The following is a 26,526-nucleotide window of genomic DNA, read 5'->3' as shown; positions in this document are numbered from 1 at the left end:
TTTGTATTTATTTACTAGCAAGCTGGTCTCGCTTTGCTCGACATTTATAATTCTAAGAGAGACAAAACTCAAATAGAATTTGAAAATCCAAGAAAATATTTTAAAGACTTCTTCACTTGTTTAAATAAATTCATTTATTTTATTACTTTGCTTCTTATAACTTTCAGAAAGACAACTTTAGAGAAAAAATACAACCTTAAAAATTATTTTAGGATTTTTAAAAACATATACCTTTTTACCTTTTAAATTCCTTCCTCTTCTTTCCTGACAATTTAAATCAATGTTCAAGTAAATTCATTTTTTTTATTGTAAAGAATAATAAATACATTTTAATTTAATTCTTTATTTTAGCTTCTGTTTTTTCGACAAAGAATATTTGTGAAATATTTCTTCAAACTTATGATTAAAATTCTAAAAAAAAAAATTCTGGCAAATCTAGAAAATCTTTAGAATCAAATTTAAATGTTTCAAAGTCTATTGAATTTCTTTTAAAATTTTTGTTCTGGAAAATCTAGAAGAAATAATGTTTTGTCTTTGTTAGAAAAATAGCTTGGTCCAATTTGTTATATATTTTTACAAAATGCAGATTGGATTTTAACCTATTTAAAACATGTCATCAAAATTCTAAAATTAATCTTAATCAGGAAAAATTACTAATGATGTGCCATAATTTTTTTTTTTAAGTTTTTTCAAAAAGATTCGAATTAGCTAGTTTTTTTTCTTTTTTTCGATTGAATTTTGAATTCTAAAGAGTCGAAATTGAAGATAAACTATGTTTCACAATTTAATTTAAATTTTTTTCCTGTTTTTTCTTCTTTTAAACCGTTCAATTAAGTGTTTTTTTAATCATTTATTCTCTACAAAAAACCTTCCGTAAAAGGAAAAAAAAATGTACGACGGAATGACAGACAGAAAAACCTATTTTTTAAATATATATATATATAGATTTATTTACTATAGGTAAATTGAGCAAATTGGCTATTTCTGGCAATTTATTTAAGTGTGTATCAAACTGGTAGCCCTTCGCATTAATCAGTACCCAAGAAGTAGCTCTTGGTTTCAAAAAGGTTGGTGACCCCTGCTTTAGACGCATGCACAGGCATACCTTACGTTTCTGCCTTGTGATTATTGAGGCCTCCTGAAAAGTATTCTTGTTGTCTTACTTGTGATAGAACATGCGTGCCATGCCCATCCGTTGCTTCTCGCCTCCAGACAACACGTCCTTCCAGTCCAGTTCGGCATCCCAGCCTGAAAGTAAAGAACAGTTCAATGATTGTTTCTTCAAAGGCAGCAGTCTCAAAGAACATTGGGACTTTTACGACTGCATATTTGTTAAAGGACTTTGTCCCAGTGACGCCATTTCCACATTAAACCCTCACTAAGCTCAGTACTGCAATTTATTTAAGAATCCACCTGTTTGTTCGCTGCCCCGACGAAACTGGAAGCTATTAACTGAGATTTATAACACCCTGCAGGCATACCACAGGTACTAAAATGTGTTTATATTGCAGATCTTGACATGACATACCTCCCTCCCTGGTGACAATGTGGTTGAGGTTTACAATGTCCAAGATGGTCTCCATGTCCTTGTCGTTGAGGCCTCTGGCGGCCATGTCTTCCACCGAATCTGGATAGATGACCTGGTCGCGGAGGGAGCCCATGGACATGTAGGGCCTTAACACAAACACAGGTCACGACAATTTAATGTCACAGTGCTTCATTTATAGCAGGGGTGCCCATTACGTCGATCGCGAGCTACCAGTCGACCGCGGGGGGTGTGTCAGTCGATCTCCAGCCAGGCTTTTAAAAAAAATAGACCTAAAAATTAGTGATCATCAATATTCACCAAGGCGTCACTTAAATGACATTCACGGTACCGGAGGGTCTTGTGAGATGACGCTGTCTGCTGTAAGATCATTATTATGAAAATATGACCGAGAGGAAGGCGAGAAACACTTTTTATTTCAACAGACTCTCGCGCCGTACCTTCCGTCAAAACTCTAAAGGCCGACTGCACATTTCCTATCTTCACAATAAAAGCCCTGCTTCATGCTGCCTGCGCTAACTAAATACAGAGTCTCGGAAAACTGGCGAGCACAAGCGATCCCTCAGAAAGCTAGCGTGCACATCACTTGTGCACGCCAGCTTTCTGAGACTCTTATTTTGTTAGCGCAGGCAGCATGAAGCAGGGCTTTCATTGTGAAGATAGGAAATGTGCAGTCGGCCTTTAGAGTTTTGACGGAAGGGACGGCGCGAAAGTCTGTTGAAATAAAAAGTGTTTCTCGCCTTCCTCTCGGTCATATTTTCATAATAATGAACTGGCAGCAGCCAGCGTCATCTCACAAGACCCTCGGGTGCCGTGAATGTCAATCAAGCAAGCTACGGAATTTTCCGCCAATGTTTTTCTTGTAAAGTGTATGGAAGCTGGATGAATTAGATGCCAAAAACCAACTACTTTCATGTGTTATTGTACAGAAAGGACAACTTTTTTTCTCCTCCATTTGAAAATGTTGGCGTTATCATCATTACTGTCTGATTCCAATCAATGCAAGTCATCAGAATCAGGTAATACACCAACTTATATTCTTGTCTTCGTGAAAGAAAGACATCTATATGTGTTACACATGCTTGTATTATCATTAAACACATTTAACTTGTTTACAAAAATGTCTCTTTCATAAAAAAATGAATATAAATGACATATATAAATGAGGTAGATCCCCTCGAGTTGGTCAATTGAAAAGTAGCTCGCCTGCAGAAAAAGTGTGGGCACCCCTGATTTATAGCATTTGTAGTCCAGGAGGATTTTAGGAGTGTGTTGTAACCAGCTGAGACATTTTCTCATCTTAACACCGCTGAATTTTGCACAAGTGCAGTGTCAATCATAACACTTTGCTGATTTATTTGTAAGATTTCTATAGTGCTAAAATAGCGCCAAACTCTCAATAACTTGTGCTGTTGTCAGTACGTTCTACCTGTGCAGATTTTGGGGACGTTTGCCACTTGTGTGTGTACTGTTTCCACAGGCAGTGTCCCCTCCCTGTGTCTTTACCCACTTCTTATATAGGTATATATTTTACCTTTGTTTCAGTCTATTTTTGCTTTTCTATATTTTCACTTGTTTGTGGCGTACGGCCCTTTGTTTTACAACTCTGGTTGTGTTTAAAGAGCTTTGTGAATGAAGTTGCTATGGTGTGGTACAAACCCCGTTTCCATATGAGTTGGGAAATTATGTTGGATGTAAATATAAACAGAATACAATGATTTGCAAATCCTTTTCGACCCATATTCAATTGAATGCACTACAAAGACAAGATATTTGATGTTCAAACTCAAACTTTTTTTTCTGTGCAAATAATCATTATCTTAGAATTTCATGGCTGCAACACATGCCAAAGTAGTTGGAAAAGGGCATGTTCGCCACAGTGTTACATCATCTTTTCTTTTAACAACACTCAATAAACGTTTGGGAACTGAGGAAACTAATTGTACAAGCTTTGAAAGTGGAATTCTTTCCCATTCTTGTTTAATGTAGAGCTTCAGTCGTTCAACAGTCCGGGGTCTCGCTTCATAATGCGCCACACATTTTCCATGGGAGACAGGTCTGGACTGCAGGCGGGCCAGGAAAGTACCCGCACTCTTTTTTTTTTTACGAAGCCACGCTGTTGTAACATGTGCTGAATGTGGCTTGGCATTGTCTTGCTGAAATAAGCAGGGGCGTCCATGAAAAAGACAAATTTTGATGGCATCATATGTTGTTCCAAAACCTGTATGTACCTTTCAGCATTAATGGTACCTTCACAGATGTGTAAGTCACCCATGCCTTGGGCACTAATGCACCCCCATACCATCACAGATGCTGGCTTTTGAACTTTGCGTCGATAACAGTCTGGATGGTTCGCTTCCCCCTTTGACACAATGTCGAATATTTCCCCAAAAAATTTGAAATGTGGACTCGTCAGACCCCAGAACACTTTTCCACTTTGCGTCAGTCCATCTTAGATGATCTCGGGCCCAGAGAAGCCGGCGGCGTTTCTGGATGTTGTTGATAAATGGCTTTCGCCTTACATAGTAGAGCTTTAACTTGCACATACAGATGTAGCGACAAACTGTATTTAGTGGCAGTGGTTTTCTGAAGTGTTCCTGTGCCCATGTGGTGATATCCTTTAGAGATTTATGTGGGTTTTTGATACAGTGCCGTCTGAGGGATTAAAGGTCACGGTCATTCAATGTTGGTTTCCGGCCATGCCGCTTACATGGAGTGATTTCTCCAGATTCTCTGAACCTTTTGATGATATTATGGACCGTAGATGTAGAAATCCCTAAATTTCTTGCAATTGCACTTTGAGAAACATTGTTCTTAAACTGTTTGACTATTTGCTCACACAGTTGTGGACAAAGGGGTGTACCTCGCTCCATCCTTTCTTGTGAAAGACTGAGCATTTTTTTGGGAAGCTGCTTTTATACCCAATCATGGCACCCACCTGTTCCCAATTAGCTTCCACACCTGTGGGATGTTCCAAATAAGTGTTTGATGAGCATTCCTCAACTTTATCAGTATTTATTGCCACCTTTCCCAACTTCTTTGTCATGTGTTGCTGGCATCAAATTCTAAAGTTAATGATTATTTGCAAAAAAAAATGTTTATCAGTTTGAACATCAAATATGTTGTCTTTGTAGCATATTCAACTGAATATGGGTTGAAAATGATTTGCAAATCATTGTATTCTGTTTATATTTACATCGAACACAATTTCCCAACTCATATGGAAACGGGGTTGGTAAATACTTGGGTGGTAATGCTTTGTCAGTATCATGCTTCCGACCTTTCTTCGAAAAGCTGTGCACGACAAAACGTGACAATTGTAGACAATAATCATTACTTCCTCATTTTCATCATAAAAACAAACAGATTAATAAACAATGATTAAAGTAATTTATTTGTTGCAAGTTGATCTATACTGTATTTTTTTTTTATGATAATAAGGATACAATGTTATGCAAATTTATAGACACAATATACTATTTATAGTCGCAGCAGCAAGTGTGGGGGCGGGAAAGCTCATCCTGGTTACTTTTGATACTCTAAATTCCGGGGAATTAACAGGCGGCCTGGGAACTCCCCCGCCTTCCTTTCTGTCGTCTATTCGTCTCCAGTTCAGGTCAGAGCTTGGTCTTTTGTGAAGAGGAGTCTTTAGAAAAAAAATATTAGTGTACCGTGGAACCTCTCTTTTCGATTTACGAACTTTTAGATCCAGCCAAATATGCCTCTGTGTGTGTTCGCCTCCTCTTGTTATTAGACTTAGACTTCCTTTTTATTGTCATTCAAATTCGAACTTTACAGTACAAATAAGAACAAAATTTCGTTGCATTAGCTCTTGGAAGTGCGGGATTAAAAACAAAAAGCAATAAGGTGCAGATATAAATAAATAGATTACTGTACAGATAAATACATTGCACTTTTCATATGCATCCAGGATTATGGATGTATGTTATATTGTCTTTTTTTTTATTCCAGCGAGTTAATCCATTTTGGGGAGAGTTGAGAAGATAATTTAATTATGATGCATTCAAGAGTCTTACGACCTGAGGGAAGTTGTTTGCATGCCGCAAACATCGACAGCAAATAAATACAATTGCAGTTTTTTTTTTAATCATTGTAGCAACACGGTTAACGTTTTTAAAGGGGACTTTTGTTTGTGCGCGCATGTTGAAAGTTCAGAGATTGTTGATTTATTACCCCCTTGTTACCGTATTTTCCGGACTATAAGCCACTAGGCTTTGAACCCCACGGCTTATAAAGCGGTGGAGCTAATTTATGGATTTTTCTCTGCTAACGGCCATAATGTTTTGTATTCAAAAAATATTTTTTCATAAAACAGAAACAGAGACACTGAATAAGTGTGTTATAGTTTGTGCTATGGTGCCATCTTTTGGACGAGTTCGGTCACTGCAGGTGGTGCTGGTTGATTGTCTACATCAGGGGTCACCAACGCGGTGCCCACGGGCACCAGGTAGCCCGTAAGGACCAGATGAGTCGCCCGCTGGCCTGTTCTAAAAGTAGCTCAAATAGCAGCACTTACCAGTGAGCTTCCTCCATTTTTAAAATTGTATTTATTTAATAGCAAGCTGGTCTCGCTTTGCTCGACATTTTTAATTCTAAGAGAGACAAAACTCAAATAGAATTTGAAAATCCAAGAAAATATTTTAAAGAATTGGTCTTCACTTGTTTAAATAAATTAATCAATTTTTTTACTTTTCTTCTTATAACTTTCAGAAAGACAATTTTAGAGAAAAAATACAACCTTAAAAATTATTTTAGGATTTTTAAACACATATACCTTTTTACCTTTTAAATTCCTTTCTCTTCTTTCCTGACAATTTAAATCAATGTTCAAGTAATTTTTTTTTTATTATTGTAAAGAATAATAACTACATTTTAATTTAAATCTTCATTTTAGCTTCTGTTTTTTCGACAAAGAATATTTGTGAAATATTTCTTCAAACTTATTATGATTAAAATTCCCCAAAATTATTCTGGCAAATCTAGAAAATCTGTAGAATCAAATTTAAATCTTATTTCAAAGTCTTTTAAATTTCTTTTAAAATGTTTGTTCTGGAAAATCTAGAAGAAATAATGATTTGTCTTTGTTAGAAATATAGCTTGGTCCAATTTGTTATATATTATAACAAACTGCAGATTGGATTTTAACCTATTTAAAACATGTCATCCATGTTTTAAAATTAATCTTAATCAGGAAAAATGTACGACGGAATGACAGACAGAAATAGCCATTTTTTTCATATATATAGATTTATTTATTAAAGGTAAATTGAGCAAATTGGCTATTTCTGGCAATTTATTTAAGTATCAAACTGGTAGCCCTCCGCATTAATCAGTACCCAAGAAGTAGCTCTGGGTTTCAAAAAGGTTGGTGACCCTTGGTCTACATTATTTCCTTTTGTTTAGTCCCTTGAACTGGAAGTACAAGTGCTGTTCCATCAACAAGTTGTCCATAGCATTTCTACTCATCTTGTATCTTCATTCATCACCCAAAGCAACATTTACAAGTTTTACAATATAACTAAAACACTTTTTACTTACTAAAGCATCCCATGTGTGATGTCTGTAGGAGGGTTTTCATGCATATTTGTACGTGCAATTGTAATGAAATGAAGCAAGCGTTGTTAGCATTAGCTAATATGCTAACACGTTTACAAATGTCTGTTAGTATTATTACATTACAATGGCATTCTTTTTGTATTGTTTCACTTTCACAAATTCCTCAGTTAATTACCCATTGAGTTATTGAGTCTGTTTAGCTGATTGGAGAGCTAGCTTACGCAGCTATTGGGTCCATGATGATGACTTCTGTTTTGTTTGATCAGCCGTTTTACTGCTGTGTTACAGACACTGTTTAGAAACAACTAAGGTATGCAAATAAACATTTACAGAATATTTGTGTAAATAACTAATTTCACAACATATATATCTGCAGCTTATAGGCCGGTGTGGTTACTATATAGAAATATTTTTTCTCCTTCTAAAATTTAGTGGAGGCTGCTTATCGTATTTGCTTGAATAGCCAGCGGGCATGCAATATGCGCTTGCCTTGAATTACGGCCGGGTATAACTCACTCCCCAAATTAAAAAGCGCATGCTTACTTTTACCGCCGGGTCAAATTAGTGACGTCATTTTAAAACGGCAGAGGAATGTATTTTGCTTTTACTTTGTGTAAACCAGGGGTCTTGTTCCATAGCCATACAGATCACACTAATGGTTTTGATATAAAACTACTTCAACACTCCTACCAATACGCGCCACACTCTGTGAACCCACATTAAACGATGACAAACACACTTCTGGAGAACATATGCCCTGCAACACACCACAAACGCAACACAACACCTACCCACAATGCAATGCATCCACGACTCCTGGCTACACCGTCAATACACCCGCTGGCACCAAACCCCGCCTACCCCCCGGGGTTGGGGGCGCATGTATAATAGCAAAGAGTCACGGATACACGGCATTATGGGTAATCCCTATGCTGCGTTTATAATGTGCCACAGAGCCAATGCTCTCCAGAAATGTGTTTGGTGTGGGTTCACAGAGTGTGGCGCATATTAGTAAGAGTTTTAAAGTTGTTTATATCACAACCATCAGTGTAAAAGGTATGGCTGTTGACCAAGTAAGCATTGCAATCTCGGTTAAGAAACAGCGAGATGCATGCGTCCGGCCGGCACGCAGACAGCATGGCGTAAAAGTGGGCGCGATGACATGCTGTAGAGCAGTGGTCCCCAATCTCCGGGTCGCGGACGCAGAATAATTTTTTATTATTATTTTCTATTTAACACACTCAATTTTTTACTGCATGCCATTGGTAAGCGCAGGGCTGAGAAGAGGTTTTAAAATCATTAGCGCCTGCTTACTTTTACCTCATGCTTTGAATAAGCGCAGAAGTGAGAAGAGGGTTTAAATTAATTAGTGACCCGGCGGCTATTCAAGGAAATACGCTATATGCCGGTTTGCTTTATAATAGGATAGGTCAGTAAGTCTGTGGTTGCCAGTGTTCTCTTCTATATGATAGTGTGCTGGGGGGGCAGTACATCTAAGAAGGACAGCTCCAGACTTGAGAAACTGATCAGGCGGGCCGGTTCTACAATGGGAATGAAACTGGACTCACTGGTGACGGTGGCAGAGAAGAGGACTGTTGACAAACTAGTGAGCATCCTGGATGATGCCAGTCACCCTCTGCATAGCGTTATCAGTAGCCAGAGGAGCCTGTTCAGTGCTAGACTGCTTCATCCCAAGTGCAGGACTAATAGACTCAAAAACTCCTTTGTCCCACACGCCATTAGACTGTACAACTCCTCTCTGGGACGGGGGGCAGGGGGTACTAGGATGACAGGGGATGCAAAACAATAACAGTGCAATACGTTTTCATAACATGGTCACTACTGCCTACTTTGTCTTGTTATATTCTTATTTTACTGGTATAATTGTATTCCCATTGTTGCTTTTTATTTTTTATTCTTATTGTAATATTTCTCTATTTTGTTTCCATTTAAACCTCCGTTATTTACGTTTTACTTTTTTTAAATTGATCTCAACTCTGTACACTGCTGCTGGAATTCTAATTTTCCTGAAGGAACGCTCCTGAAGGAATCAATAAAGTACTATCTATCTATCTATCTATCTATCTATCTATCTATCTATCGACTTTTATTTTTCCCGCAATGGGGAATTACGTTGTTGCAGGTATTTACATAAATAGAGTAACAGAATTAAATTGTAAAGAAAAACAAAAAAAGTAATAAATACTACATGTTGCGCACTAATATGTATAAATAAAACATAAAATAAAACACTAACACCCGTATTTCCCACACAGAAAAAAAAAAAAATCACAGTAATCATATAAGTGTATTGTAATGTCCTAGCAATCATATGCTGAAGGAGCTACTCAGGGTTTCCTATGTGCCATGCATGGGGTGAGAGGGATTACACATTATGGTTGTCAACTATGTCAGCATTCTTCTGTCAGCCACCTCCTCAATGTGGTCTAGTGGGCAACCAAGGACGGAATCTGCTCCCCTAATCACTTTATTTAAGTCTATTCCTGTCTCTGACCGTGCTACCCCCACCCCACCAACGGACGGCCTCGAACAGCGCAAAAGCCCCCAGTGTCGTAAAAGGTGCAGAGCAGTGACCCGCACATCCCGAAGGACCTCAGTCTCTTGAAGAGGTGTGGGCAACTTTGACTCTTCCTGTACACAGCGTTTACATTTTGAGTCCAGTCCAGTTTATTGCTGAGGTATTTAAATAGGTCCATTTTTTCTGACTTTTGTCGAGGCAAAAAACATTTATTCATGTTCACGTGATTCCGATCTAACAAAGGTCTTAACTCATTCTCTTTCTATGCCACATCAATGTGGAATGTACTCCGAACAGGTATAAAAGTAAGTGCATCTCTATATTCCTTCAAAACCGCTCTAAAACAACACCTCCAGGCAACTTCAACACTTTACTAATACCCTCCTCCATTCACATCCCATCTCCCCGGATCATAAACAACCTAATGTAAATAATCAAATGTATTTCTAATGTATATACTTGTTCTTATGCTATGTGAACTCACTATGTTCTCTGCTGGCTGTACATATCCTACTAAATAAGACCTACACTGTTTCAATGTCCATATTTCTCTGTTGATGACTGAAGTACTGATATCAACCAAAGCTCCTCATCCCACCCCCCGGATTGTAAATAACGTAAATAATTCAATGTATATACTATGATGATTAACCTGTGTGATGACTGTATTATGTTGATAGTATATATTCGTACCATGAATTGATTAACGTGGACCCCGACTTAAACAAGTTGAAAAACTTATTCGGGTGTTACCATTTAGTGGTCAATTGTACGGAATATGTACTGAACTGTGCAATCTACAAATAAAAGTATCAATCAATCAATCAAACATTGTTTTCTATGGGGAACTCTGCTTCACTATGCAAAGGTTTTACTGTATTTTGTCATTTTTAATGTACTTATTTAACACTACAACCTATTAAACGATGACATCATTATTTCTTATAATAGCATGTGAACATGTCAAAAATAGTGTACTTGAACAACAACTTGGGATCATTAAAGATGGACATATGCTCCCCTGGGGATTACAATGTCATGTTGTTGTATTATATAGATCTGTTATATGTAATAATAGTTTATTGATGCGAGTGTGATGGCCTAACAATGTGATCCAATGTGTGTGTTTTATATTGTTTTTGCGTCATAAGCAATTGCGTATTGTGCTTTTTTTGTCTAAAAACTAATCTTCAACAAGGACACACAGTTCAATGGTAACGGTTTTCCTCGAATTGGTTCTGACCTGGAGACAGCAGGGCATTTTAAAGCCACCAATCAGAAAGGAGGGGGGAGTTGCCGGGTCGTCTATTCAAAGCCTGCCTCTAAAGTGTCAAAAGTTCTCACAAACAGAGAGGGACTGAGAGCGGACTGAGAGAAGCCGCATGCGCGCACAGTGTTTTTCTCTCTCAAGGTTTATATAATTAATTGACAGCTACTGAATGACAACGGATGCTGCCAGACGTCTTTAAGTGGGAACTACTTCGCAACAAAGATATCCATTGTGCCTCAGGTCTATTGTAAAGAATATGGGCACAGCTGCTGGGTGGCTGCTTCACCTTTGTATCAAATATTTTCTACCATGAGGCGTGGCAAGTTAAAATCACGCTATAATGAAAGTTTATGGTAAAAAAAAGGCAAAAAAAGGGTAAATATATGCAGGAAAGGGACACAAAAATGGCGCTGCAGCCAATGGGTGCACTTTGAAGTGACTTATCCTTTATCTACAATCATGTATAATGTTCTTATTGACACTATTATGCAGGTGAAAGATTCACAAAAACTGTGCAAAGAAATGTAGGATACACACAAAAGTGTAGACTATATGTAAGCCCAATACCCACAGCTCTTATTACAATGGATTCTATTACAGACCGGGTTACAGGCTGGGTGCTCAAACAATACAGTAATAATAGTAAGTGATGAGTAAGTATAGTAGGAGGTTTGTAGTACGTGTATCATGACTGTGTACCTCTGAGGGATGTAGAACATATGCTGAGGAGACGGTTTATGGAGGCGCCCGCCGTACACAGGCCACAAACCGCTGAGGATACGAAAGAGGGAGCTTTTACCGCAGCCGTTCGGTCCGGTGATCAATAGGTGCATTCCCTCTTCCACCTTAAAAGGCACAGGACAGCATCCATTAATAGCCAGCAAAACAGAGATTCAAAACATTGATTATATACATATCAAGCCATATTTTCAAGTCGTGGCACAGTTCAGTAGCCAATTTAGAAGCAAAATACCTGAACCTTCGAGTACGAAACACAGTAGTACCTTAAAAGGTAGAAGCTTAAAATTCCCTTCAACCGTTTTTGGCTTGCATTCACAATCATATTAACGTGGAATTATGTACTGTATTGACCACCCGAATTTAAGAAAATATTTTTCCCTTAAAAAGTTATTATTCAACCAAAATATGAAAAAGGAGTTTACAAAAAGATTAAATATAGATTAAGAAAATATATGAAAATGTTTTTTTTAATGTATGTGGGTTTTATATATACATTTATAAATACATATATATGTACTGTATATGTGTATCCATCCACCCATCCATTTTCTACCGCTTAATCCCTTTGGTGTGCCTATCTCAGCTATAATCGGGCAGAAGGCGGTGTACACCCTGGACAAGTCGCCCCCTCATCGCAGGGCCAACACAGATAGACAGACAACATTCACACACTAGGGCCAATTTAGTGTTGCCAATCAACCTATCCCCAGGTGCATGTCTTTGGAAGTGGGAGGAAGCCGGAGTACCCGGAGGGAACCCACGCATTCACGGGGAGAACATGCAAACTCCACACAGAAAGATCCCGAGCCTGTGATAGAACCCTGGACTTCTCAGGACCTTCGTATTGTGAGGCAGACGCACTAACCCCACTAAACATGAAAATGTCATACATTCTGGATTCATTACACATCAACTGAAATATTGCAAGCCTTTTATTATTGCTGAATATGGCATACAGCTTGAGAAAACTCAAAAATCCTATCTCAGAAAATTAGAATCGTCCTGTCCCCTTAGCAGAAAAACAGCCCCAAAGCACGATGTTTCGACCCCCATGCTTCACAGTAGGTGTGGTGTTCTTGGGATGCAACTCAGTATTCTTCTTCCTCCAAACACAACGAGTTGAGTTTATACCAAAATGGATACATGGATGATACAGCAGAGGATTGGGAGAATTTCATGTGTTCAGATGAAACCAAAATAGAACTTTTTGGTATAAACTCAACTCGTCGTGTTTGGAGGAAGAAGAATACTGAGTTGCATCCCAAGAACACCACACCTACTGTGAAGCATGGGGGTGGAAACATCATGATTTGGGGCTGTTTTTCTGCTAAGGGGACAGGACGATTGATCCATGTTAAGGAAAGAATGAATGGGGCCATGTATCGTGAGATTTTGAGCCAAAACCTCCTTCCATCAGTGAGAGTTTTGAATGGTTGACCAAATACTTATTTTCCACCATAATTTACAAATACGTTATTTAAAATTCCTACAATGTGAATTCCTGGATTTTTTTTTCACATTCTGTCTCTCACAGTTGAAGTGTACCTATGATGAAAATTACAGACCTCTGTCATCATTTTAAGTGGGAGAACTTGCACAATCGGTGGCTGACTAAATACTTTTTTGCCCCACTATATATATATATATATATATATATACATATATACATATATACATATATATATATATATATATATATATATATATATATATATATATATATATACATACATACACACACACACACACTAATGTGTGTGTATCTATCAGGATGTCTTTTATCAGATCATGCCGTTTCATTCTATTTTTCTGTGTGTAGTTGTAGTTTCTGTCTTGCGCTCTTATTTTGTGTTTTTTCCTTTTCTGCCGCAGCATTAAGCCTGCCTCCCCTCACCTTTTTTTAGTTGGTAATAGCACTATAGAAGTCGAGCTTGCGACACCATTTGGTTTTCGGGACAATATTCACTGGTTACTGTTGATGATTCTTTCCATACTGAAGTGAAGTGAAGTGAAGTGGATTATATTACTGAGCTCAAATTCGCATGTACTTTGTGGAAGTTGTCTGCTCTACATTCTTTGTAAGTGTTTCTGCTGTGTTCCAGCATTGTGTTTTTGTTTACTTTATAGTTTTTCCAGTGAGAGCACTTCCCTGTTGCTTTCGCTTTTTGGTTTGTTTAATCATTAAATACCCTTTTTTACTGCATGCTTCCTCCTCGTTTTGTCTGCACTTAAAATCACCACAATCCAGTTTTCATCATGTTAGACAGCCGTAGAATAAACAGACTCCTCCCTCCTGAAGCGAGGGGACTAAGAATCCTAAACGAGGGCATGTTTCTAGCTAGTGTTTATAACAATAAAAAAACAATCTGAGCATTGTTCCTTTTGTTTGGTGGAAAGTTGTACATGAAGTTATATACTTATATAATGTAGCAAACTACTTTTGCCGAATAGCTTGTAGTGTAGCTTGCTACAATTCTCTGGGGATAGCTTCTTCAGGGATGGGAATGAAGATTTATAAAATCAGCTGAAAATGTTTTAATCCTAAAGCACCGCTTTGCGGAAGGCCGCATAGCGGCCGCACCCGAGTGCACATGGTGCCCCTCCCCCCTAAAAAAATTCGAAATCTATGTTAGCTATTTTGAGTCAAAATCTAACAATATTCTCCTGACCAAAATTTCACATTTATTAGCAAATATTTTCATAAAAATGTATCATGTGATGAAATTTATGTATACAAGTTTACACATATATCAAACTCTTGCACACTTTTGGATTATAGACAAAAATCGGCCTAAAAATGGATTAACCAGAATTCAAAATATAAAAATTTTGAAATACATAAGATCGTGTATTGTACCTCTGAATGGACTCGTCTGTTCTAGATTGGTGTGAGAGGAGCCGAGTCCGAGGTGGGAGGCTTCGATAGTTGATTTGAGGCAGCATTTGTGACGAAGTTTGACTTCAGCTTGAAGGCAGATCCCAGTGAAAAATGACTTCTCTGTAAACTCACTTTACTTAGATGCCTTGCCGATTTCGCGTGGTCAAAGAGTGCCATCTTTCCCCCGAGATCCATAGTTCACAATGTCCTTGCAATATAAGCACTGAGCACATCCCAGTTCATCGCACTTTGCAATGAAATCGCTGATCAGTTCGTCTACTTCTACGATATTGTTGTTAATCTTCACCTTCAGTTTGATAGATACATCCAGCCATGCCCAGTTCCACTTGTTTCTCACGCCCTTATCGATATATTTCGCTAATGAAGCATTCCTATCTGGAATAAGCTTAACCATGTCTGAAACTGTTTTGTCAATAAAGGATCGTGTTAGTTGAGAGCTGCTGTGTTTTCTTTCCAGATTAATCGCCGAAAAACACAACCAATATAAACAGAATACGAGTTTAGAAACGCTCACAATAATTGAGGATCAGGGACTAGATCAGGGGTCAGGAACCTTTTTGGCTGAGAGAGCCAAGAAGCCAAATATTTTAAAATATATTTCCCTAAGATAAATAAATAAATGATAAATGGGTTGCACTTGTATAGCGCTTTTCTACCTTCAAGGTGCTCAAAGCGCTTTGACACTACTTCCACATTTACCAATTCACACACACATTCACACACTGATGGAGGGAGCTGCCATGCAAGGCGCCAACCAGCAACCATCAGGAACAAGGGTGAAGTGTCTTGCTCAGGACACAACGGACGTGACGAGGTTGGTTCTAGGTGGGATTTGAACCAGTGACCCTCGGGTTGCGCACGGCCACTGTCCCACTGCGCCACGCCGTCCCTAAGAGTCATATAATATTTTTTTTAACACTGAACACAACTAAACACGTGCATTTTTAAGTAAGACCAACATTTCCAGAGTATAATAGGTCTCTTATTCTTTGTAATAACATTGTTATTCTGAAGCTAACTGTGGAGGTTGGCGTGGCCTGCAGGCCTGCAGCAAAGCAGGATGTTGCCAGGACCGGCCTCGAAATCAGCAACAGGTGCGTAGATGGTCCACCTGGGCCTTGTTATCTAATCACCTGTCGCTCTGTTATAAGCAGCAGCCAGGAGGAGAGACAGGGTTGGGGCTGGAGCCAGAGGGCTAATGAGGACGAAAGCAACTGAGAGAGTAATTGAAAAAAAAACAATATTTTAACCCTAAAACAGGCTCTCATGTCGGTGCTTGGTGGTCTGAAGAACCCCCAGGAGGGCAAGCCCAACACTAACCAATAATAAATAAATTAATTCTTACCATTAACGCAACTTCTTGAACATAAAAATGCATGAGAATGTTTTATATTTTGAATGTTATTTTCAACACTATGATTACAGGTGGAATTATTCATTACTTATTGTGTTAAGCAATGTCAGCTCAGATTTATCCGAGAGCCAGATGCGGTCATCAAAAGAGCCACATCTGGCTCTAGAGCCATAAGTTCCCTACCCCTGGACTACATATTGTCGGCGAACGACGCGTGCAGACGCCTATAACGGGCAATGTCATTGGTTGATGTCGTCAGCTGATATTAGAGCTAGCCAACCTGGTGCCTTCACACATTGGCATTATATTATATAAATGACCCTGGCGGCGCCAAAATTGGCGTAAATTCCGCGGATCCGTGGAAAATTCCCATCCCTGCTTCTTCTGTAGCATAGCTCCATTCCGCTTCTTTTCTTTCTCCTATGTCCCCCCCTCCCTTGTGGAGGGGGTCCGGTCCGATGACCATGGATAAAGTACTGGCTGTCCAGAGTCGAGACCCAGGATGGACCGCTCGTCGGGACCCAGGATGGACCGCTCGCCTGTATCGATTGGGGACATCTCTACGCTGCTGATCCGCCTCCGCTTGAGATGGTCTCCTGTGGACGGGACTGTCGCTGCTGTCTTGGATCCGCTTTGAACTGAACTCTCGCGGCTGTGTTGGAGCCACTATGGATTGAACTTTCACAGCATCATGTTAGACCCGCTCGACATCCATTGCTTTCGGTCCCCTAGAGGGGGGGCGTTGCCCACATCTGAGGTCCTCTCCAAGGTTTCTCATAGTCAGCATTGTCACTGGCGTCCCACTGGATGTGAATTCTCCCTGCCCACTGGGTGTGAGTTTTCCTTGCCCTTTTGTGGGTTCTTCCGAGGATGTTGTAGTCGTAATGATTTGTGCAGTCCTTTGAGACATTTGTGATTTGGGGCTATATAAATAAACATTGATTGATTGATTGAATAAAGAGTAACTTGTACCATGAATTGATTAACGTGGACCCCGACTTAAACAAAATGAAAAACTTATTCGGGTGTTACCATTTAGTGGTCAATTGTACGGAATATGTACTGTACTGTGCAATATACTAATAAAAGTATCAATCAATCAATCAATCAATTGTAGCTTAGCTTAATTCATGTTCCAAGTAGCTTGCCCATCACTGCCTAATATGACAACCCTTCTTTTTATAATATGCAAAGAAGAAAAAAAATGGTAAATGAAGGGTGGGGGTGTGAGAGAGCGGAAGAAAAACTCAGACTTTCTGGATACCATTATAGTAGGATAAATGAGACTCGTCTACCCCACCTTGACATTGAGACTTGACACGACCACGTCGCCGTTAGGCGTGATGATCGGCACGCTTTCACACACGATGCCTTTATCCACGTCGATTACTTCCCCTGAGGCGAGAGGGCACACATAGGGATCAGGGAAAACAGGGAGTTACGCATGAACCTCTTAGCATCGCTCAGCTTAATACTTTAAGAGGCGATTTGTTCCGGATATGTTGACCTTTGCCCTTTACTTCCTGTGTTACTTCAGTGGTTAATGTACCTTTGATCTCCAGCGGTCCGTCAATGTGCATCTCGGGCTTGCTCTTCTTCTCCCCTCCCGTAGCGGCCGTGAGAGAGGAGCGCTTGTAGACGCCCCTCTGGACGTCCTGGAACACCATAAACATGTTGTGGACCCGCGCCGTGTAGCCTGCCAGCTCTGTGACCTGAACACACATGGGGGAGGGTCAAAGGTACATTTTTTTTTTACGTCAATGTTAGGATGACCCAGAAAAAAACAGTTTTGGATCCATGCATTACTTCTGCAACTGTATTCTCTTGGGATTTCACTTTCAACAGCCTAGTATTTTCTCAAAAAGTACAGTATCAGCCGCGGTAAACCTCACCGAGAGACGACACATGCTGTTGACAAATATTGCCTCTCTGTTAAACAACACACATCCTGATGTTGTGGGGCGGAACTTAATCATGGAGAATTATGAAGTAGAGAGCGACTGATTTATATTTTTTTTACAGCCGATACTGATTATTAGTAGTCTGGGAGGCCGATCATCAATGTTTGGAGTCGATATTTATTTGTAGTAAGAGTCATTTAAACATCCATCCTTTTTCTACCGCTTATTCCCTCTTGGGGTCGCGGGGGGCGCTGGCGCCTATCTCAGCTACAATCGGGCGGAAGGCGGGGTACACCCTGGACAAGTCGCCACCTCATCGCAGGGCCAACACAGATAGACAGACAACATTCACACTCACATTCACACACTAGGGCCAATTTAGTGTTGCCAATCAACCTATCCCCAGGTGCATGTCTTTGGAAGTGGGAGGAAGCCGGAGTACCCGGAGGGAACCCACGCGTTCACGGGGAGAACATGCAAACTCCACACAGAAAGATCCCGAGCCTGGATTTGAACCCAGGACTGCAGGACCTTCGTATTGTGAGGCAGACGCACTAACCCCTCTTCCACCGTGAAGCCCCTCATTTAAACATGAAAAGTATAAATCAGTAAACAGCTGGACAAAGTTGTTTTTATTTTATTTTTAAGAAATGTCGGACCATTGGGGACAAAACTAATCAATTTAGCACCAAAAAACATGAGGGATTTCACAAACTTTTTTAATATGTGTTTCTAAGAGGAGCATTGATGTTTGCATTTCAAAAATATGTGACATTTCCTGGCAAAATTTGTGAAAATGTGGGATTTGTCTACATCATGGGTGACAAACTCTGGCCCGCCGTACAATTTCATTTGGCCCTTGAGGAAATATCAAATTAACATTAGAGCTGGCCCGCCGGTACTATACCTCTGCATTCGCCGCTAATACTCATACTTGCCAAAACTCCGGCTTGTCCAACCATTCTCCTGAGTTTCTCCAGATTTCCACCGGGACAACAATATTGGGGGCATGCCTAAAAGGCACCGCCTTTAGCGTTGTCTACAATATGTTGTCACGTCCGCTTTTCCTCAATACAAACAGCGTGCCGGACAAGTCATATAATATATGCGACATATACACACACTTAAGTGAATGCCGCGCATACTTGCTCAACAGCCATACAGGTCAGACTGAGGGTTGCGGTATAAACAACTTTAACACTGTTAAAAATATGCGCCGCACTGTGAACCCACACCAAACAAGAATGACAAACACATTTCGGGAGAACATCCGCACCGTAACACAAGATAGACACAACAGAACAAATACCCACAACCCCTTGCAGCACTAACTCTTCCCGGACACTACAATATGCCACCTAACCCCACCCCACACCTCCAACCCCACTCATCGCATTGTTATTTTATTTTTAAGATTTATTAGCCTGTGGAAAAATGTAATGTTGATATTTACCTCAGAAGGCTACAAATAGAAAACAGGCATTAAATGTCTTTTTTAAATTGTATTTATTTTACCATTTATGTTTTTTTGTTTGTTTTTTGAAAGTTGATTTTGCACTATTAAGTTATACAAGTATAGCTTGTTCCATATTCAGTGGAAAAGCAAATCAGTGTAGCAAACTGAGCAATAATTAACAATTTATTCATGCACTTTCTCTTGCTACTTCAAGGCTTGAATGTTTGATTCATTCATTATCGTTATTTTATTTTCGAATGTATTATTAGCCTGTGGAAAAAGTTTATTTTGATATTTACCTCAGAAGGCTGCAAATAGAAAAGAGGCATTCAATTTTTATTTACATTTTATTTGATATGCCATTGATATTTTTTTATTATTATTATTATTATTATTATTATTTGAGACTTGATTTTGCATGTCACTATAAAGTTATATAATCCTTGCTTGTTCAATATTCAACGCAACACTTGTTTGGGTCCCATTAAAAGGTTCATTTGTTCAACCCTTGGCCCACGGCTTTGTTCAGTTTAAAATTCCGGCCCACTCTGGATTTGAGTTTGACACCCCTGGTCTACATCATAATAACTTGCTAGCTACTCAATGTTATACAATTTTATGACAGTTTATGGATTTAATACATTGAAAGGTTTCCTTGTAAGAAACCCTAAAATATTGCAAACAGTTTAATAAAAAACTATTCTGGCCTCCTTCAGGTGGTTTATAGTTGAGACATTTTTCAAGCTGCCTGTTACAGAAAGTATGAGAATGTGTGAGCTGCTGCCTGCCCTTCCTCACCTACACAATACAGTTAACATTTGTTATAATGCTGTTCGATTCAAAGCGAAGTTCTATAAAACGCAGTCGTGCCATGAACCTTCAGTTTCCGACCGTTTTTTTTGTGTTTTTTTTCACCAGAGCCAACCACATAGTTTTTCACCAAATATCCAACTATCAATGCTGTGTTGACCTAAGAGTGGCTCCTGCACGGCTCATCCTGTGACTTTTAGCCTGATTCACCATACGCGTTATGTCACATCAGGGGCTATCCACCAAACATTATCGTTATCGTCTTCAACCCTCGCTGTTTGCCAGCAGTGACGTAAAGCAGATGCAACAAATGTGTTTACTTTCAAGAGGCCGTTTTTTTGGGCTTTGCTGGTCTCTTTTTTGTCTACATCAGGCGTGTCAAACTCAAATACAGAGTGGGCCAAAATTCTAAACTGAACAAAGCCGCGGGCCAAAGTTAAACAACTTAACCTTTTAATAGGGACCCAAACAAGTTTTGCATTGAATATTGAACAAGCAGGGCTTATATAACTTTATAGTGACATGCAAAATCGAGTTTTTTGGTAGCCGGGGTGTATATTGTAGCGTCCCGTTAGTGCTGCAAGGGGTTCTGGGTATTTGTTCTGTTGTGTTTATGTTGTGTTGCGGTGTGGATGTTCTCCCGAAATGTGTTTGTCATTCTTGTTGGGTGTGGGTTCACAGTGGGGCGCATATTTATAACAGTGTTAGAGTTGTTTATACGGCCACCCTCAGTGTGACCTGTATGGCTGTTGACCAAGTATGCCTTGCATTCACTTGTGCGTGTGTGTGTAGAAGCCGCATATATTACATGACTGGGCCGGCACGCTGTTTGTATGGAGGAAAAGCGGACGTGACGACAGGTTGTAGAGGACGCTAAAAGCACTACCTTTAAGGCACGCCCCCAATATCGTTGTCCGAGTGGAAATTCGTGAGAATGGTTGCCCCGGGAGATTTTAAGGGGGGGGAACTGAAATTCGGGAGTTTCCTGGGAAAATCAGGAGGGTTGGCAAGTATGAGAATTAGCGTTGAATGCGGTGATACAGCGACATCGCCACTGTATAATACCGGCGGGCCAGTTCTAATGTTAATTTAATATTGCCTCATGGGCCAAATGAAATTACACGGCGGGCCAAATTTGACCCGCGGGCCAGAGTTTGACACCCATGGTCTACATTGAAAAGAAAACAGCCCTTTTTGTTGACGTTTCTGAAGCAGATCAACGATGTGTGTGTCCCTAGAAAAACAAGCATCCATACATTCGGGGAGACAGGATTGTGCAGTCTCAAAGTTCAAGAAAGACCAAATCAGACAATTTAAAGACAGAGTCATGCCACTGTTCACCGTCAACAAGACAGAAAAGCACAAACAACTAAGCCTTAGTACAGTAAGTCTGAAACCCCCGCTGTTTTCACTACATAAATCGGCATCATTTTATAGTATTATTTTGAAAAAAATTTTTTTTTAAAGTTCTCTTCAACGTGAGCTTGGGAATCACGCAATCTGGATTTTTTAACGACCGCGTTATATCGAACTTAAGTGTACCTTTCCCACTCGTCATTCATTGCCTTTTTATTTAAATGAATCATGGAACATGAAACGCGCAACGATCCGAGATTTTCAGTTGGAGACTATTTGAGCGACTCGATCGCTCTTGTGGCGAAAACCAACAAAACGGGAAAGGGAAGACGGCAAGAAAGAAAGACAAAAACTGGATTTCCCGGCCAAAAATGTAAGTTTTGACAGGTAGCCAGAGGAGACGTACTGCAGGCGAACAGCACTGCAAGAGGAAAAAAATAACCTAATCAAAACATATTTCGGGAGAAATATTGACAATGAGAGTAATTTTTATTCTTAAAATAATTTAAAACAATAATTGGGCTTTGGCAAAAAAGACAACTTTTCTCATGTCGGGCAAATGGGATGGTACTTAAACTTTTTTTTTTTTTTAATACTATGTATACATTGTGTCTGTTGATGTAGTTATGTTGTATTTGCATACAATTTTTTTAAAAAGCACATATTGATTAAAACAGGCCGATACCGATGTACGTCAAAATGGCAAATATCGGCGCCGATAATCGGGTGATCTTTACTATTAAGCCTGATGTTCGACAACATGCGCCTTATAAGTGGCGTTTTACATTTGGAGAGTACAAAGAGAGAAAGAGATGTAGGCTGGAAAATAAACAGATGGAGGATTATTCACAGCGAGGTTAAGCTCTCAGAGAAGGCGCTTCTGCCAGTCATCAGACGAAGGCAATCAATTACACTCCTTTTGCCTTTCTCTGAAAATCTGAAAATATTTACATAACGGACCTAAAGACTGTATGGTTAAAGAGGATCAGCACTGAATTTGGAATTTTGCCTATCATTCACAATCCTTGTGTCACACAAGAACACATTGGTTTTTATTTTTCATTTTATTTTTCAACTCTTGGCTTCCCTGCTTAGGCTGCTGCCCCCGCGATCCGACCTCGGAGAAATGATAAATGGGTTGTACTTGTATAGCGCTTTTCTACCTTCAAGGTACTCAAAGCGCTTTGACACTACTTCCACATTTACCCATTCACACACACATTCACACACTGATGGAGGGAGCTGCCATGCAAGGCGCTACCCAGCACCCATCAGGAGCAAGGGTGAAGTGTCTTGCTCAGGACACAACGGACCTGTCGAGGTTGGTACTAGGTGGGGATTGAACCAGGGACCCTCGTCCCACATTCAAGCGGAAGAAGATGGATAAATTGATTTTTTTCTAAGCATTCTAAATCGTAAATAAACGTTAGCAAACGTCAGCTAACTATGGAGCCCATGGGAGTTGCTCTATTTCTGTTGTACAAAAAAAAACTATCAACATGTTTTATACATGCTGTAATGTTGTCATGTAGTAACTGGCACACTTATGTAGTATTTACGTATTTTGATATTTTTAAGCATATGGCGGTGCATTACAGATCCAACACAACGTTCGCTTTCCCTTTAACAAAAACAATATTACTATTCATGGCAGACTTCATGAGAGACAACAAAGACTACTTTGGGAAAAAGGATGATCCATAAACTTATATTTTTTTTGAGCCTGAACATAAATATAATATATGAGCAACAGGTGGGCTAAACAGATGCAGCTTTAGTGAAACACCAAGCATCATGTAGCAGTATTGCTTAGTGCTAGACTACTAATATAAAGTTAAAGTACCAATGATTGTCGCACACGCACTAGGTGTGGTGAAATTTGTCCTCTGCATTTGACCCATCCCCTTGATCACCCCCTGGGAAGTGAGGGGAGCAGTGCTGCCCCGCCCGGGAATCATTCATGGGGATTGAACACCCTATTCTAACCCTTGATGCTGAGTGCCAAGCAGGAAGGCAATGGGTCCCATTTTATTATAGTCTTTGGTATGACTCGACCGGGGGTTGAACTCACAACCTACCGATCTCAGGGCGGACACTCTAACCCAGGGGTGCCCATTACGTCGATCGCGAGCTACCAGTCGACCGCGGGGGGTGTGTCAGTCGATCTCCAGCCAGGCTTTTAAAAAAAATAGACCTAAAAATTAGTGATCATCAATCTTCACCAAGACGTCACTTAAATGACATTCACGGTACCGGAGGGTCTTGTGAGATGACGCTGGCTGCTGCAAGATCATTATTATGAAAATATGACCAAGAGGAAGGCGAGAAACACTTTTTATTTCAACAGACTCTCGCGCCGTACCTTCCGTCAAAACTCTAAAGGCCGACTGCACATTTCCTATCCTCACAATAAAAGCCCTGCTTCATGCTGCCTGCGCTAACTAAATACAGAGTCTCGGAAAACTGGCGTGCACAAGCGATCCCTCAGAAAGCTGGCGTGCACATCACTTGTGCACGCCAGCTTTCCGAGACTCTTATTTTGTTAGCGCAGGCAGCATGAAGCAGGGCTTTTATTGTGAAGATAGGAAATGTGCAGTCGGCCTTTAGAGTTTTGACGGAAGGGACGGCGCGAAAGTCTGTTGAAATAGAAAGTGTTTCTCGCCTTCCTCTCTGTCATTTTTTCATAATAATGAACTGGCAGCAGCCAGCGTCATCTCACAAGACCCTCGGGTGCCGTGAATGTCAATCAAGCAAGCTACGGAATTTGCCGCCAATGTTTTTCTTGTAAAGTGTATGGAAGCTGGATGAATTAGATGCCAAAAACCAACCACTTTCATGTGGTATTGTACAGAAAGGACAACTTTTTTTCTCCTCCATTTGAAAATGTGGGCGTTATCATCATTACTGTCTGATTCCAATCAATGCAAGTCATCAGAATCAGGTAATACACCAACTTATATTCTTGTCTTTGTGAAAGAAAGACATCTATATGTGTTACACATGCTTGAATTATCATTAAACACATTTAACTTGTTTACAAAAATGTCTCTTTCATAAATAAATAAATATAAATGATATTTATAAACGAGGTAGATCCCCTCGAGTTGGTCAATTGAAAAGTAGCTTGCCTGCAGAAAAAGTGTGGGCACCCCTAACCACTAGGCCACTGAGTAGGTGAGTAGTAGTCTAGTAAAACACAATCACTTGCTGTACAATGTCTGCACTCACTGGGATGCCAACTAATGGGATGTTCTTATCTTCCTGTTTGGATGAAGAATTATTCATAATACACCTGAGGTTAAAAAAAAAAAAAAAGCCTGCAAACAAGTGTTTTTTTTGTGTCGTTCGCCATCTCCGTATATGAGTTGAATGTCAAAGTTGACCAACATCTTGGTTTATGGTCACAACCTTCTACTATCCAGGTAAGAGGCGTGATTTAGAATCTAAAATTAACTTTCACCAACTCAGAGGCAATGCAGCAGCTCACTGGCTCAGTATGTAAATATAGCCACATTAGATAGATAGATAGATGGATAGATCTTTATTGATTCCTTCAGGAGAGTTCCCTCAGGAAAAGCTCTCGGTCATCCAGGCGCCACTATAAAAAAATTGTTATTCAACGTTAGCGCTTATAATAACAAGATCACTAATACTTGGGTAATATTCAGGTCAAGAGATGTAAGTGGAGTATTGTTGCCGGTTTTTGGAGGTTTTTTAAAGGGCTTTATGGGCGGAATAGTGTACTCACATTATCTGCATTGTTAGCCACCTTGTTTTTATTTTACTATTTAGAATGCACAAAAAAGAAAAACATTCGTTCTTGTCTTACGTAAGGATTGTGAATGATAGCCCAAAAAAAAAAAAAAAGTGCAGTTACCCTTTAACTAGTGGTTCTTAACCTTGTTGGATGTACGGAACCCCACCAGTTTCATGTACGCATTCACCGAACCCTTCTTTAGTGAAAAATAAAATGTTGTTTTTTTTTCAAATTCAAGACAAAGTTATATGTTTTTGGTAACACTTTAGTATTGGGGAACATATTCTAAGTAACAAAGACTTAATTTAGAGTTATTTGGACACTAAGGGAACATATTCTAAGTAACAAAGACTTAATTTAGAGTTATTTGGACACTAAGGGAACATATTCTAAGTAACAAAGACTTAATTTAGAGTTATTTGGTTAGGGTTATAATAAGGCCATGCCGAATAAGGCATTAATAAGTACTTAATAATGACTAGTTAAGAGCCAATATGTTACTAATTTGCATGTTAATAATTAATAGTGAATATGTTCCCCATACTAAAGTGTTACCATGTTTTTTTACTGGTGCACAAAATGAACCGTGCATGAACATCACCTTGTTCAGACAAGAAAACTTACAACAAATTACACACCTGCAAATCATTCAGCTGTTGCCGTATTCATAATACACCGATAGGGAGAAGTTAGTATTCATACGATGAGTCGGGTGTGTTTTGACCTCCGCCGAAGCCCTGAACCCGACTCACCTAACCCCTAGGGTTCGATCGAAGCCAGGTTAAGAACCACTGAACTAGAGGAATTCCATGCGATTTGCAAGCTGGAGATAATTATAACAAACTTGTGATGCTACAAATTTGGTTTTGAATGAATAATACAATTAAAATAGTGCATTATTTTATTAACATGCTTCCTCTACAACTGAAAGTGCCATATAATAAGAGCCAAGTAGCTCATCCAACAACACACCATTGAAGTTGTGAGTACATGTACAAGGAATGCCATTTTGGTGATTCAAGCGGCAGCTTGCTGTGTGACTGCACACAACATGCAATCAGAGCATGCTGCAACATGACTGCCAAAGGATCTTACGTCTTCCTGCTGATGTCTTACATGGTTTTGTTTTTGTTTGCGGCCTTTAAATGCTCGGATTTATGAATTTAGAGGACGACGGGGCGGTAGTTGGAAGCAAGCGGTGATTGGAGAGAGGCTAGTTGAAAATATATACATGACAAGACTGCAATGATTAAATAAATAATTCAAATTCAGAAAAATCATATATTTATATTGCTCCTTTGATTAATCATTTAACTAGTG

At 39.6% G+C, this 26,526-nt stretch overlaps 1 protein-coding gene across 1 annotated transcript in view; it reads right to left on the bottom strand.

The window, feature by feature from the left end:
• LOC133561172 (ATP-binding cassette sub-family D member 2-like) overlaps nucleotides 1–26,526 on the bottom strand; it is a 44,146-nt gene that overhangs the window by 4,782 nt on the left and 12,838 nt on the right. Inside the window, exons 4-8 of the mRNA XM_061914447.1 lie at nucleotides 17,476–17,638; nucleotides 17,227–17,321; nucleotides 11,632–11,777; nucleotides 1,529–1,674; nucleotides 1,164–1,248 (exon numbers count right to left, since the gene is read on the bottom strand). Coding sequence (XP_061770431.1) covers nucleotides 1,164–1,248; nucleotides 1,529–1,674; nucleotides 11,632–11,777; nucleotides 17,227–17,321; nucleotides 17,476–17,638 — 635 coding nt within the window. The remainder of the gene's footprint in view (nucleotides 1–1,163; nucleotides 1,249–1,528; nucleotides 1,675–11,631; nucleotides 11,778–17,226; nucleotides 17,322–17,475; nucleotides 17,639–26,526) is intronic.

The sequence above is a fragment of the Nerophis ophidion genome, linkage group LG10 (genome assembly GCF_033978795.1).
Source record: "Nerophis ophidion isolate RoL-2023_Sa linkage group LG10, RoL_Noph_v1.0, whole genome shotgun sequence".
NCBI lineage: Eukaryota > Metazoa > Chordata > Actinopteri > Syngnathiformes > Syngnathidae > Nerophis > Nerophis ophidion.
This window is presented reverse-complemented; position numbering and strand designations above follow the sequence as displayed.